At 38.2% G+C, this 16,908-nt stretch overlaps 1 protein-coding gene across 2 annotated transcripts in view; it reads left to right on the forward strand.

Moving 5' to 3' along the window:
* The window catches only part of LOC100356714 (uncharacterized), a 365,960-nt gene that overhangs the window by 64,320 nt on the left and 284,732 nt on the right, over positions 1-16,908 (forward strand). For both annotated transcript variants that reach the window (XM_051855131.2, XM_070074870.1), the window contains exons 7-8: positions 5,573-5,641; positions 8,772-8,935. In XM_051855131.2, coding sequence (XP_051711091.2) covers positions 5,573-5,641; positions 8,772-8,935 — 233 coding nt within the window. The remainder of the gene's footprint in view (positions 1-5,572; positions 5,642-8,771; positions 8,936-16,908) is intronic.

Consider the following 16,908-nt stretch of genomic DNA (forward strand, 5'->3'; position numbering starts at 1 on the left):
GAGGTTTTAAACATGCTGACGTTGCTTTATCACTAGTTCCTGGTACTTAATAGAGAATTTTGATTTCAGGGCCACTACAGAGTACATGGGCAATGGTTTGTTATTTTACAAATGAACTGAAATAGGTACTATTAGTTTGTAGCTAGTACTCTCCAAGGAGGTCCACCCAATAGAATCTCTCTCTAACATATCCATATTATACACATGTTACTTTATACATATGTGAGTGAAAGAGACAGGTATTAAGGAACTGGCTTACTCAGTTGTAGGGACTGGCAATTCTGTAAGTCTCTTTGTAGGGCAGGCTGGAATGCAGGAAATTCGGGTAAGAGCTAGTGTGAATTTGAGGTGAGAACTGATGTTTCCATCTTGAGTTTGAGTCCTGCAGGGCAGCAGAGTGGAAACTGAGGCATGAGCATGATCGAGGAGAAGGCTTCTTGGGAGCTTTCAGGCTTTCCTCTTACAGCCCTTGATTGATTGTGCGAGGACCCCCCACATTACAGACATTGACCTATTAAGTCTACTACCAAATGCTAACCTTGATTCAAACTGAGTTTTCAAAGGTTAACTTCTGAAAAATACCTTCACAACAACTAGAACAGGGTTTGATCCAACACTTGAGAACCATAGCCAGGCTGCCTTGATATGAAAAGTGAACCATTCCAGGTTGCATTTAATAATCATTTATTCATTCATTCACAATATGGGAGAATTTCAAAGATTCATAAAAATGAAATTAAAAGATCAAGTTGCAAAAATTTCTTGAAATCCATGCATGTTTTTTTCATAATATGCATTTCCATAAACTTTCTGAAAATCCTGCTTATAAATAGGCTTAACTTTTTTTCAAAAATTTAATAATAGTATATGTTTGGGGGCCACAGTGTGATATTTCAAAACACAAATACAATGTGTACTGATCAAATCAGGATAAGCAACAGTTCCTCTTTGACTTTTTTTGAAACAAAATAACCTATTTTGTAATTATACTCAGTATACAGTATGTATGATTATATTGTAATTATGTAACTGTAATTATATTCCATTTCTATGAATTTTTGAAGCACCCTAATAATACCTTCCAGGGTGATGACAGCCTGGTGATTTGACATACTAAGTGTGGTCCCCTAATCACCAAACCTAACAAACCTGCCACTTTCCCTTATCTGTGGCTTATTTCTTTTGGCATGGATCCTTCTCATTATTTATTTATAACTATAATTATTTCTCCAGTGATCCTTTTCTGCACTGGACCTTAAATATCCTTAGGACCTGGGCCGGTGCTGTGGTGTAGCGGGTAAAACCATCATCTGCTGTGCCAGCAAACCACATGGACGCTGGTTCTAGTCCCGGCTGCTCCACTTCTGATCCAGCTCTCTGCCATGGTTTGGGAAAGCAGTGGAGGATGGCCCAAGTCCTTAGGCCCCTGCACCCATGTGGGAGATCTGGTAGAAGCTCCAGGCTCCTGGCTTTGGATTGGCACAGCTCCAACTGTTATGGCATCTGGGAAGTGAACCAGTGGATGGAAGACTCTCTCTCCCTCTCTCTCTCTCTCTTCATTTGCCTTTCTGTAACTCTGATTTTGAAATAAATAAATAAATCTTCCTTAGGACCTGACAGTGCTTGGCCAATAGATGATGGTCAATACTTCCTTGCAGACATGAAAATAACAAGATCCATTCAATCGCAGACACTGTCGTCTCTCAGCACCTGCACTGCTCACACTCAGTCTCAAGGGAGCATCAGCTCCTGCCTGAGATTGCTGACTGCTTTGGTGCTCGCTCATCCAGTCCTGCCCCTTCAGTGCATTCCGTACACACAGCCCAGAGCGCTTGTCTTCCAAATCCATCAGATCTTGCAGCTCCTGTATGAAAGCCCTCTCATTGCTGCCATTGCTTTCAGGGGAAACAGCGTACAGTGCTTAATGAGGGGCCACCTCACGAGAGGTGTGTCAGGAGGTTTTGTCATTGTGTGAACATCATAGAGTGTGCTCACACAAACCTGGAGAGCATAGCCTATGACGCATGGGACCACCATGTATGTGCTGTCTGTCATTGACGGAAACCTTGTTATGTGGTGCATGCCTGTTCTTTCCTGCCATATCTCAACTCTGATCTGCTTGCTCACCGTACTGTAGCCACACTGGACTTTTTTGTTCCTCATTGCATGGCGCTCCTTTCCTCCTTCCAAACTCTTAAACCTCAGCAGTGCTGGGATAGTTCCTTTCCCACTTTACCTGGTCAATATCCTCTCTTTCTTTTCTTTTCTTTTCTTTTCTTTTCTTTTCTTTTCTTTTCTTTTCTTTTCTTTTCTTTTCTTTTCTTCTTCTTCTTCTTCTTCTTTTTCTTTTTCTTTTTCTTTTTTGACAGGCAAGAGTGGACAGTGAGAGAGAGAGAGAGAGAGAGAGAGAGAGAGAGGTCTTCCTTTTGCCATTGGTTCACCCTCCAATGGCCGCTGCGGCTGGCGCGCTGTGGCCGGTGCACCGTGCTGATCCAATGGCAGGAGCCAGGTGCTTCTCCTGGTCTCCCATGGGGTGCAGGGCCCAAGTACTTGGGCCATCCTCCACTGCACTCCCTGGCCACAGCAGAGAGCTGGCCTGGAAGAGGGGCAACCGGGACAGAATCCGGCGCCCTGACCGGGACTAGAACCTGGTGTGCCAGCGCCGCAGGCGGAAGATTAGCCTAGTGAGCCACAGCACCAGCCTAATATCCTCTCTTCTTAAAGGTTCAGCTGAAATATCCATTCTTAACTCCCTTGACTAACCTGTATGATTCCCCATTTATGCCTCCTTTATAGAGCTCATCATGAGGATCAGCAAAGTATTTACTATTGCAGTTATCTGTGAATGATTTTCTCCCCTTTTAGATCAGTTCTTGGACATGTAGAGGACACAGATTCATGTGTACTATGTTCACTAATAATTTTCTTGGAGCCTAAAACAACAATTGATATATGGCAAATGCTCCATAAATATTTATTGAATTAATAAATAAATTGCTAAGTGTAAAATGCTGAAAATAGTATCTAGCATGTGGTCAGACTACTATAAACATTAGTGATTATTATTTATTGACTGCACATGGAGTGTTTGGGGTTGGATAGGGTTAGTGACCAAGCAACACAAAACTCTCCGAGAGAGAGAGAGAGACAGAGAGAATATACCACATTTGGGGCTCATTCCCAAAATACCTGCAACAGCCAGATCAAAATCAGGCTGGCTCCAGGAGCCAGGGACTGAACCTAGGTTTCTAATGTGGGTGGTTGGGACTCAAGTACTTGAGTCATCACCTGCTGCCTCCCAGGGTGTCCATCAACAGGAAGCTAGAGTCAGGAGTGGAGCTGGGAGACAAACATAGGCACTCAGATATGGGATGGGGATTTCTCAGTGGCATTTTAATGTCTTCATCAAATTCCTGCCCCTCATTCTCATTTTGAAGTTGAAGAAGCAGGCTTAGACTCATTTAGCTTTTAAGATCACAAAGATCTGCCAAGTATGATATAGAACTCAGACTTCCCACTCTCTGGCACTGTCTGTTCTCTCCTCTCAGGAGCTGCATCTGTTGGCTTGCTTTACTCTTCCCTTTAAGGAGAACTTCTGAAGGAGATGAAGCAGATTAATTCAAATAGTTTCGTTTGAATTTGAAGGGGGCATTCTCTTGTCCTCAGTTTCTGTTTTGTAATCTGTGTGACCTTCCAGGAGTTAGTCTTATTTGGGCAGCCCTAAGAGGGCCTGCTCATCTGTTCTGCCTACCTGAAGAACCAGAACGTCTACAACAAACATTGATTAGGTCCCTCCATTCAGGTTTCCCTCAGATAATCCCAGAAAATGTTTATAACTCAACACTGCATGGTAAAAGCAAAAATACTAGTTTAGAATGTCAGCTATTGAAAAATATTGCACTTCATGCAATTACTAAGTGGTTAACAACAAGCAAGCAAATCAGTGGAGATGGCTGAATGTCTATTATATGCCAGGCATGAAGCTAGGTTCTCTGTGCATGTTATCTTGTTAACCGTTACACCCATCCCATTTCATGGAAAAGGAGATAAAAGCCATGAATTCCTAAGAAACAGCTTAGAACCAAGTTTGATGAACTAGTGAGTTGTAGTGCTAGAACATGGATGCTGGTTTGGTTAATATCATATGTAAACCATGCTGCCTGTCTTCTGAAGGTTTTATTCCATCTGCAAAGAATCCCTTATCTTCAGATGTGATGTTGCTTTATCTTAAATTTTATGAGCCGTATATAAGTTTGGTGAATTTGTAGCTGTCACACTAAGAGTTATAAAGATCCAAGCAATTTTGAAATTAAAATTTGGTTCCCTGAGATATAATCTACAATATATTTTCCAGGAATGGCCCTTCTCCCCCATCCCTGAATGTGAGGGTGGAAGGAAGTTTGTGCTGGCTTTTGGAAGCAAAAGAACATGTGCAAGTCAATTGATACTTGACAGTCTTCTGGAGGGTGCAGTGGATGAAAGCTATCCGCTTCCTAGACTTTTTCAGGTCAAACATCCCATCTGCCCCAGAAGCCTACTCATTCTTGCTTAGTCATTCTAAGATGATGATGATTTACTGCGTTGGCATTTTTCCCCAAAGCCAATGCTTAGGGGATGTCAGGCATGGTCAGAAGCAGACTTTTAAGTTTCTTGAGCCTTTAAGTTGGAGAACAAGGACATCAGAAGGCTCTTCTGGAATAGTTGTTGGCGTTTCAGATGTGAATTGCCACATTTACTATCATCTTTAGAACTGGCCCAACCAAGAGATGCAAAGTGATAAGCAGTAGAAATACAGAGACCACATTAAAACCAGCACAGTAGAAGTATAACCATAGTTCATTTAGTCCCCTTCCATGGGAAGGGGATGGTATTTGATATATTGATGTAAGACTAGAGTCATCATCCAACTTGGGGCTATTTATATATGATTCACCTCGGAACAGGATGTCTACTTGGATGAGCTTTTAAATCCTCTCCCCGAACCATGTTTTATATTTAGGTTTTCTTTTCAAGTTTTGGAGAGGAGGCAGATAATGACACGGCCTTGTTGCTTTAAATTCACAAATGATTTAAGAAATCCTTGTATTGGATATTATACTGCAATAGCATACATAAAAGAATCCAGGACCACCTAAGTTTGTTGTTTCTTACATAAAGGCAGTAAAAGAATGATATATAGAGAGTAGCTAATGAGAAACACTCATTCATTTTGATCAAACACTTACATATTCTATTGTATGATTTGACAAGCCATAATGGCTTGGTCTGAAATTATTCTTGTGTAATAGATGTCATAAACCATTGAATGTGAAATCCTTTTCATTGGAGAAGTATCCTATTATGCAAGTCTTGCAATATACATTTAAAAATCATTGTTCCAATTATCATTGATTTATAAAAGGCTTTTTTTTCTGAACAAGGCAGCGTATTGAATAGAATTTGTATCTATGACCCCTAATATAACTAAATAGCCATGATGATTAATAATTTCCTTTTGTAATTACATTTGCATCTCTGTAAATTGGCTGGTGAGAATGTTATCATGCATATGTTCTTTTGACATCCTTACAAGGTGATGACGCAATTCTCTATAATCGATTAATGAAGCTGTTTGATGATAGTAGACAAGGAGAACCACAAGGTAAGACAGCAATTATTCTTAATCTTTTATATTGGCATTGGTTACAAATTGATTGATATGGTTTTTTGCATATGCTAACCTGTATTTCCAAATATAACTGTTCACTGATGCTCTATGTGTGCTTTCAATGGTTGCAAATATTTAAGTGTAGCTAAAGTTTTGGGGAAAAGTAATTATGTCCCAATTTCCTATAATTGCATACCATTTATAACCCGAAATGACAAAAATTATTTAAGGCTTACTATTGCAGGCTCCTACAATGGCATATGGCATATTTGGATTTCCCAATTTGTAAGGTCATATGTTACTACTATTTTAAAATATTGTGCCTCTGTTTTTAAACACATTCTTCAGGGGCAGTAGAAAACAGTATCTTGTTTTCAACCTTAGCATGAGAATTCATACTTGCAAAGATTATGATCTTTAAGAAATTATTATATGTATTAAACTAGGCATTTAGAGGTAAGTCTTTAAAAGCTAGATTCTAAATTCTTAGTTTAACATATAAATTCATGCTAGAAACATTTTGTAGTTTTTAACGAAGTATTAAGTGTCAGTTGCAATTTGCGTATATGTTGAAGTTTATAGAAAATGATTCTATAATTTTTTTCATACTGTAAACTTAGTTTTTCTCAATCATCTTGTCTTTCTTATTAAACCAACTCCTTAAAGTACCAAAGAGGAGAAGAGTCTGATCATGAGGAAATTTTCTAAGTTAGCCACTCAAGCATGGTGTCTCTGCTCTGCTCTTCAGACCAAAATCCTTCCCCTTTGAGACACTTCAGTGTTCAAAGCTCTTCAACTGATTCGATGAGGTCCACATGCATTATGAAGGGTTATCTGCTTCACTCAAGGTCTGCTGATTTAAAATTCAATGACACCCAAAACTGACCTCTACAGCCACATCTAGACTAGTGTTCAACCAAGCTACCAGTCACCAAAGCTTAGTTAAGTTGATAATGTATAATTAAGTGAGATTTCTATATATTTAATCTCATTCTGATGAAATGTAAGAGGGTGCTTCAAAAAGTTCATGAAAGAAAGAAAGAAGGAAGGAAGGAAGGAAGGAAGGAAGGAAGGAAGGGAGGGAGAGAGGGAGGGAGGGAGGGAGGGAAGGAAGGAAGGAAGGAAGGAAGGAGGAAAAATTTCATTATGTTCTTAGAATTTTACCCATGAACTACATTGAATCTGTTTGCTCTATATTAATTAAAATGGTTATGGGGGTTAAAAGATAAGTTTATTCTTGTACAAGAAGATTTTTAAAATTCATGCACAGATTTTTTGTAATAAGCATTTTAATGGACTTTTTGAATGTCCCACATAGATTTCAAAAAATTTTTACTCCAAGAACTTATCTCTTAATTCCATTTCCTTATAAGCTTATATTTAAAAATATTTTAATCCTGGGATGGGTGTTGTGGAATAGCAGGTTAAACCATGCTTGGGATGCCGGCATACTCTATCAGAGTGCTTATTTGCAGCTCAGCATCTATGCTTCTGATCCAATTGCCTGAAAATGCATCTTGGGAGGCACCATATGACAGCCCAAGTTCTTGGGTCCTTGCAGTCCACATGGGATACCCAGATGGGATTCTTGACTTCTGGCTTTAGTCTTGTCCAGTTCTAGCTAGTGTGGGCATTTAGAGAATGAAACAGCAGATGGAAGACTTCTCTCTCGCTCTTTCTCCCTCTGTGTCACTCTGCTTTTCAAGTAGATGAAAATAAAGAAATAAGTCTTAAAATTATTTATTTTAATTTTATTTGAAAGAGTGACAAAGGGGGAGGAAGAGTGATAGAGACTTTCCATCTGCCAGTTCACTCCCCAAATTCCAACAACAGCCAGGGTTGGGCCAGGCCAAAACCAGGAACCCAGAGCTCAATCTGGCTCTCTCATGTGGGTGTTAAGGATCCAAGCACTTGATCCATCATCTGGTACCTTAGAAGTTGAGCTGAGCTGAGTCCTTATACCAAGCACTCTGATAAGGAATGAGAGTGTCCTAGGGAGGAACTTAAGCCATTGCACCAAGCGCCCACCCCTCTACTAACTATTTGAAGTATACTTGTAAATAGAACAACTTTTTGTGCTAGACATTATACAGTACACTTTTATGCCTATTTTATTCTCTTCTATTCTGGATTGATTTTCAGCTTGGATTCTTTGAAATCTCTCAAATCATGCATTTACAGATAGCACTTAATAGATCTTTTATAATATTTTGTGGAATCACAAAAGTCTTATAGAATTTATGGAATAGTAAGTCTCTTTGTGCACTGCTTTAACATTTATGGATGTTACAGCCTTTGAAAGTTTAACAACTTATGCAAAGCAATACAGTGTCTCCACCAGCAGAGTAAGTGGACAGCTCCTTTCTGGACAGCCTAGTGTCTTTGCAGTACCCCAACTTGTTTCCCTCCAGCAAAAGGATCTATCTTCCAATGGTTCTTGTTAAATTCTAGCACTGAAGACAGGGCAGTCTTGTATTACAACTTTCAGCATTTTTTAGACATTAGAAGAGGGAGGATTATTTTATGTTTAGAGCATGCAACTGGCTAGGCGAATAGATGCGTTTTGTAGATGATACTGTTTTCAAATGGTAGAGAGATACAGAAGTAAAGCACATATTCTGTTTATATCAATGGTGGCATTTCTATGCAAATACACAAGGTAGCCCAAATAAAGTGCCTCAACTGTTGTTGGGGATCCTAACTTAGGAAAATGAATCAAAGATTTCTGACTTATCCAAACCTATATACCTCCTAAATTAGTTCAAGAAGATAGCAAGGGAGTGGTAAAATGTTGAAGTAACAACATGTGATATTAACAAAGGGAAAAGTACACTCTCTACCTTCAGGTTATATTTAGTGAGTGGGGAAAAGGCTTTAATGCATAGCTATACTTTGTTCACTTTGGAATCATTGTGGGATGAACAAAGGTTTTTGTTGTTTGTTAACCTGAAAATTTCTCCTAGGCTTTAGTGATTTCCTGTGCATTAAATAGTACATAATTTGCTAAACTAGATTATGAGAAATAAGACTTAATCCCATATTAGGAAAAAGTCTACTGAGGCTCAGCCAACATTAATGTGACAAAAGCACATGTAAATCCATGTAATATTTTTGGAATAAACAGATGGGAGCACCAGGGAGGAAACTTTGGATTCTGAAGCACCCAAGAGTTCCAAGAATCAGGAAATCTACAAAGAAGCTGATGAAGCCACCCCTTCTTACATCGAAGAGTTTGAAAAATACGCTCAAAAAGATGTAATTCTACTTGGGAGTTCAGCATTGCAACAGGTCAGCATTAAAATTGTATCAAAAACTGTAAGCTTATCTGTTTTTTTATAACATTGCAGGTGAAATGTCAACCCTACACAGTCTACTGATTTTGTTTCCTAGCACACCTTTTTTGGAGTACACAGAATATGAATTCAATGAATCTTTCCCCTTATTTTAAACATAGAAGTTGCACTCTTTATCATTCTCTATACTGGTGGCAACATTTGATGTAGTGGTCAAGATGCCAGTTTAAATGTATGCATCCCTTATCAGACTATCTGGGTTGAATATCCAGCTCTGGCTTCTGACTCCAGCTTCCTGCTAATGCAGCCCCTAGGAGGCAGTGGTGATGGCTCAAGTGATTGGGTTCCTACCACTCATGTGGGAGAACTGAATTGAGTTCCAGCTCCTATATTTGGTCCTGGCTTAGCTCAGGCTGTTGGGATGTAAGCCAGCAAATACAGTGTTCTCTTTCCCTCTCTCTGTCTTTCTTTGTCTCTCAAAACTATCCTTTTTGGTGTTGCACAATTTAATTTCACCTCATTTGATTTTATTTGGTATTACAATGATTATTTATTGCATATTACAAAATATCCACAATGAAACCTGTAACCAGCATAAAATGGCTTGGATAAAATTGAGAGAAATTAGTTGTACTTCTTTGCACAAGCCCTCTATTACCATGTGAATATTATCACATGCCATTTAGAGGTGGGGATGCAGTTTGAGAAATGTGTCCTTAGGAGATTCCATTGCTATGTAAATGTCACAGAGTGCACTTACAAGAGCTAGGGTGTCTATGATGTCACTACATGATATGATCTTATGGGACCTCCATGATAAGCTCTGTCATTGACCAACATGTTTTGTGGCACATGACAATATGTGTGAAGTCACCATATAAGCAATATAACTTGGACATTCTAACTGTTTTGACTTGTGCCACACAAGAGAATCTTAGCCCACAGATTGCCTTGACTTCAGAAACATTTGTTTTAATTTCTATGTCTATAGATTCTACTTATGTGTAATACTCATACAATATAATTCACTCTCATTGATCAAACACAGGAAAAGGATTTTGTCTATGTGGTCACTTTATCTCTCTAGAAAGAAGAATCTCGTATGTTTAGCTTCAGAGGAAGTGTGTCTGTGTGTTGTATTTGCTAAAGGTAAGCTGACTCAGGCTAAAGAGGAAAAGATTTCACCAGATGAAAACAACTATTATCAATGCCACTTTTTATAATAACAGGTCACAGATGGAAATGTTATTTCCAACTTCAGAAATGGGAAGAATCTTAGTTGGGGTAGGGAAGGTAGTATTCTATAATTTGGAGTGTGGAAATTCCGTAACAGCCTTTAATTTCTTCATTTGTGCCACTTAGATATGAATATCCTCAGTGCATTAAGGTTACGTCTATTTTGAGCTTTCTCAAGTAAGTGACCCGAATTAACAAGTACAGCCTTTCCTAACATAGCCACGTAGATGGCTCCAGTAGTGGGCTGAATTGTGTTCTTCAAACTCCTAGCCACTGGTACCTGTGAATGTGACCCAGTTTGGAAATACAGTCTTTGCAGATATGGTTGACTTAATGCTCTTGAGAGAGGATGATCCTGGAGTTAAGGTGGGTCCTCCATCTAATAATGATGCCCTTTCAAGTCGAAGGGGAGATAGATTTTGAGGCACAGACATACACAGAGGGCAAGACCATGTGAAGACAGATGCAGAGTTGGGAATGATGCATCTATAGCAAAGAAACATCTAGAAAAGCCACGTTCACCAGAAACTAGGAGAAAGACGTGGCATGGGTTCTCCCCTAGAGCCTCAACCTGGAACCAACTCTAGCAACACCTTGATTTCAGATCTCCGGTAACCAGACTGTAAGAAAATAAGTTTCTGCTGTTTCAACCCATCACATATTACTAATTTTTTAATGGCAGCGATGAATAGTACAGATCTTAAGGTAGTGGAACTCAGTGAGTGAGGCTCCAGCTCCTCACTGGTTTATCAGCAGTGCCTCACATCTTCATGAAGACAGGGCTCTGACAGGTGAATGATGCATGGCTCTGCTGTTGCATATAATCGTTTTTAAAATTCAGATTACATTCTCATAGATGAATTGCTCAATATATCCATTGTTTTACACACTATTGTATTGGTGCTATTGTATGTGTTTCAATTTACTGCATGCTTTCAAGAATGGCGACATGGATTCCTTTAGCATATGTGATTGCTACGTTTTATCTCCTCATTCTGTAAAAGATAAGCAGAGGAGCAGAAGGTTCACCTGTGTTGTTGTGAAGCTATCACACAAAGGGCCAGCACAGAGTCTAGGAGCCCCGTGAGAGTAAACACACTCATGGGAATTCTAGTGTTTCACAAATGTGACCACTATTTCCTCCGAGCAATGAAATTTTCCTTCCTAACTCCTCTCCTAATCTATGTCTTAAATTATGTGAAATTCAACCGACCCTGATTGCCTAAATAATTGTGAAAGAATCGTATCCTGGTGTCTGAACCTGAACACATGGACAGATTCGTATGAGGAAAGGAATCAGACCTGTGTCTGACCCCTGGGTTTGCCATTTCTTGAGTATTGGTTCACAGGCAAGTCAGTAAACTTCCTTGACTTTGGTTTTCTCATCTGCAATTTGAGAGGAACTAGATTGATTCCATTGCATTGTTTGGAAGATGAGATGAAGCATCCATAACTAATCTAGCACAAAGTAGTTGATGATTACAGAGCAGGAGGCAATATAGAGAGAAGATTCCAGTGCCTATTCTCAGACCAATGCTCTCAATGTCCTTAAATTTACTTTATCAGAATGTTATTTAAAAGTACAAGGTAGCTCTATATGCAGGAAGAATCTTCAGATTTGGTGTTAGATATCATAGCTTCCACCTTTGACTGTGGTGTTTATATGATTTACCTCTGTGTAAAATAGGGCTACATAAATTGAACCTTCTATAGGTATGGTGGGGATTAAAGTGCCTGGGAGTTGGATTTCCCTTTCTTGTGAGTCATTTTGTATATATGTTGAGGACATTGCCTGCTCTTACTTTTTAATGCACTGGTCAACTGATAATGATAAAAGACAAGGTATTTAAATGGAGATACAGGGTGCACGTATATGTAGTTACTGATTTATATGGCCACTGGAGTGATTGATCCCCATTCTAATGTTATAGGGACTTGTGGTGGTGATGGACATGGGTGACAAAAGAATCCAGATTGAAAAAAGATGGATCTCTTTACTAAATGCTTTCCAGGGAACTAAGCTGGGAATTGCATGATGTGGAGATTATTATTTATTTATTTTTTTAAAACTCAACAAACATCGATTGTGTATCTTGGAAGGAAAAAAAAAAGAAACAGAAAAAATACTTCTATATGCATAGTGAAAGAGCACTGTGAGTAAACTGAAATCTGAGTTCCCAAGCATGCCTCCTCAGCAATTGTTTTTCTCTGGTCAGAGGAGAGAACAGAGGTGAAGAGTTTGTTTTCTCACCTGGCAGAATCACTGTGTATGGTTGTGTGCAGCTGTGTTGTGTGTGCCCATGGATGCCCGTGTATTCATGGTTTGGGCTACATGTGTGGACATGGTTGTTAATGTGTGTGTATGGTAAGGAGCATAACAGAACCCCAGAGAGGCAGGAGAACCAACATCTCTTTCTTCCTCCTGGCTTGATGTGGGGCTTATGAGAACATGATGTGACCAAGGATATAACCAAATCAAACACAATAGGAAACATGAGCTAAAGTTAATATGTGTGCTGATGTAAGTAACCCCCTGTAAACTCCCAGAAAACTTGGAGGAAGAGAACTTTGCAATTGGCTGAGTTCTCATGACTAAGCTACATATTATACGGCTATCAAAACCAAAGAGTATGATGCTGGCATAAAAATAGACATGTGGACCAATGGGGCAGCATAGAAATAAATACACACATCTACAATCAACATGCTGAAAATATTCGCTGCAGAAAGGAAAGTCTCTTCAACAAATAGTGTTAGGAGAATGATATTGTCAAGCAAAAGTCTGAAATAATACCCTTATCTTACATTCCCTACAAAAATCAACTCACAATGGATCAAGGATCTACAGTAAGACCTGAATGTATCAAACTACTAGAAGAAAATGTAGGAGGAACACTTCAAAACATTAGTCTATGCAAACATTTATTGACTAACACCCCCAAACCCTAGGCAGTAGCAGCAAAAACAAATAGATTATTTCCAGCTAAGAAGCTTCTACACAGCAAAAGAAACAATTAGCAAAATAGAGACAACTGATAGAATGGGAGAAAACATTTGTAATCCATGCATCTGAAAGAATTAATATCCTATATAAGGAGCTCAAGAAACTAAACAATAACAAAACTAACAATCCAATTAAGAAATTGGCAAAGGATAATAGACATTTTTCAATGGAAGAAATACAACAGATACACAAAAAAAATGTTCAGGGTCACTAGCCATCAGAGAAGTATAAATAAAAAACTACAATAAGGTATCATCACACTCCAGTTGGAATGGCTATTATCAAAAAATCAAAACTAACAATTGCTGGCATGTTTATAAAGAAAACAGTACCCCATTAAGCTGTTGGTGGAAATACAAATTAGTATCATGATTATGGGAAACAGAATAGAGATTCCTCAAAAAACTAAAAATGGGGGCCGGCGCCATGGCTCACTTGGTTAATCCTCCACCTGTGGTGCCAGCATCCCATATAGGCACCGGGTTCTAGTCCTGACTGCTCCTCTTCCAGTCCAGCTTTCTGCTGTGGCCTGGGAAGGCAGTGGAGGATGGCCCAAGTGCTTGGTCTCCTGCACCTGCATGGGAGACCAGGAGGAGCTCCTGGCTCCTGGCTTTGGATTGGCATAGTTCCAGCTGTAATGGCCGTTTGGGGGGTGAACCAACGGAAGGAAGACCTTTCTCTCTGTCTCTCTCTCTCACTGTCTAATTCTGTCAAATAAAAAAAAAAAAACACTAAAACTGTTCCTATCATGTGACCCAGCTCTCACATTTCTGGGAATATATCCAATGGAAGCAACATTAGTATAAGGAAGATACTGGCAACTCTCGTGTTTTTGTTAGGCCAATTCACAAGAGCAAAGGTACATAATCACCCTAGATGTCTATTAACTGATGTCTGGGTAAAGAAAATGTGGTATGTAGACACAATAATATGTTACTCTGCCACAAAAGAATGAAGTCTTGACATTTGCAATAAAATGGATGGAACTGGAGATCATAATGCTAAGTATAATAAGCCAGACGCAAAAAGACAAATATCACACTTTTTCTTACACATAGATGTTAATATATAAAGAGTATAAAAATTGTGTGGTTATATCATTATTTGGCATAAAGGCATTATAAATATTATACCATGTAATTTACCATGTAAATTACAATATGCCCCTTCTTTTCTCACTTTATGATCATTATAAATCCACATTTTGTGATATTAATATCAACGTTTTCAAGAAAAAATAGCATATTTTCATATGTGTGTATGTATGTGCTATTTAACTATAAAGTAAATATGGCAAAATGTTAAAAATTGTTAACTCATAAAATTAAATAATGAAAAGGCAAAAAATATATAGGAATAGACAAAATAGTAGAACTGAGTAACTGTCTTTCTATTTACACATTGTATTCACTTTTTAGATCCTATAATAAAAGGCTCATGGCTGACCTTTTACTTTGCTTTTCTATCTTTCATTTTTCTCTGCTTCACCACCACTAAATTTGAGAGATTTCTTCAACGTTACAGGGAATCTCAACTCTCTATAAGTTTGCCTTTTGGCCACTTATCTTCAGTAAACTATAACAACATTTCTAAAACAAAAATATTGATGAAAATTTGCTGTTTTTTTTTTACAGTAAAACATACTACATTTTATAGAAGCCTGCTACAAATTCTCCACATTAAATGTTCCACACTCACAGGATTTTATTATGTATAATTTTAAAATAAGGCATCAGTTTGAAAAATGATTTAATAATTCCACCATCTTATTTGCCCATCTTCCCTTTTAAAGTTCTTGATATATCCGACACTCTTCAGAAAGCCAAGCTTCAGTTATTAATCAGCTATAGGTTTCTGAGCTTCAAACTGACAACTTGTGCTGTGTAAGCAGAGATGAGGACAAATCGTAATTCTATACATTTATGAAGCATGATGTGATACTTTTCATATGTATATACATTGTGACATTATTAAAGCAAGCTGTTTAGTAAAACCATCACCTCATTTGCCTATTATGCTTTATAGTGAAACATTGGAGATTCACTTAAGTTATTTGAAAATATGTAATATATTATTAACTACAGTTACTCTGCTGTGCAATAGATCTTGAAATCTATTCCTCCTATCTATATAAAAATGGACACTCTTTTGAACAGCAACTCCCCAGTCCCTTCCTCCCCAGTGTTCCAGGATGTGGTAAACATTGTTGTACTCTCTAAAGTCCAACTTTATTCAACTCCACATGTTTTACTCCGCACAGTGTCTTCCAGACCAATCCATCTTGTCATGAATGCTTCACCCTTTTTAAAAGGATTAATTATATTCCTGTGTACCTGTATATATACAACATCTCCTTTACACATTCATCCATTGGTGGGAGTTGAGGTTGTTTCCATATATTGATTATTGTAAATAATGTTGCAACAGACATGGGAGTAGAATTATCTCTTTAACAGCTTGATTTTGTTTCCTTTGGGCATATATTCAGAAGTAAGACTACTGGGTTAAATCAAAGTTTTAGTGTGTGTGTGTGTGTGTTTGTGTGTGTGTGTGTTTTGAAGAACCCCATATCATTTTCCATAATGGTCACACTAGTTTACATTCCCACCAGGATTGTATCTGCATCCTCTGCGTCTCTCCAATGCTTGTTATCTATCATTTTTCTTTTGAAGAAAAACTTTCTAAGATGTGTGAGACGGTACCTTATTACGTTTTAAATTTGCACTTCCATAATGATCAGTGATGCTGAGAATTTTCTTGTACTATTGTCTTCTTATGAGAAATGTCTGTTAAATTCCTTCATCCTTTGTTAAATTTTAAAGTTTTCTACTAAAATACTGTAATAATCATATTATTTAATTTCTTGCTGTTGAGTTGAGTACCTTGTATATTTTGATCTCAGGGTAATTCTAGCCTAGTAAAATGAATTTGAAAGCATTTTCCATACTTTACTTTTTGAAACAGTTTGAATACTAGGAAGTGCTGAGTATTGGCCCTGCCAGTATTTACAATGTTTGCAGGACAGAAGTGAGACTCTGAATACTCCTGGTGCCATGGAGAAGCTGATGTCTTCCTTAAACTCTCTTTTATCTTGATAGAAACCATAAGTCCTGGGAATTCCCTGTGGATGGTGGTCTTCCAGCTTGAGGAAGGACTGCATGATCAAAGAGCACCATTGCTCTTACTGTTTGATCACAGCTTACTCCCTTCGTGATCCAAGGGAGTATCTTAGATCCACTCCCGAGTTCTGGTCTATTCATGATGGAATTGCCTTTAGTTAACTGCTAATAGATTTCTGTGGGTAGAGAGTAGCTTTAGAAACTCCTTTCCACCATCTTGCTGACATCATTTCTCCATTCTTTTATTTAAAAACATGTAAAACATTTAAAAATTGGAAGTAATATCCTTATCCTATCATTGAGTTCATACCTTACATACAGTCTCTGCCTCTTAAATAAATAAATAAATCATTCCCCAAATTAGAAAAAACACATTATTTCACTCTTCTAACATCTTACCTTGGTTTATCTAAGTGTCATATCTCTTTTTGATGCTTTGTATACCACAAAGTTGAAAATTTTGTTAGGTTTATTTATGTGCCTTTTTTTTAACTTTTATTTAATGAATATAAATTTCCAAAGTACGGCTTATGGATTACAATGGCTTCCCCCCCATAACGTCCCTCCCGCCTGCAACCCTCCCCTCTCCCACTCCCTCTCCCCTTCCAT

The sequence above is a fragment of the Oryctolagus cuniculus genome, chromosome 5 (genome assembly GCF_964237555.1).
Source record: "Oryctolagus cuniculus chromosome 5, mOryCun1.1, whole genome shotgun sequence".
Taxonomy (NCBI): Eukaryota; Metazoa; Chordata; class Mammalia; order Lagomorpha; family Leporidae; genus Oryctolagus; species Oryctolagus cuniculus.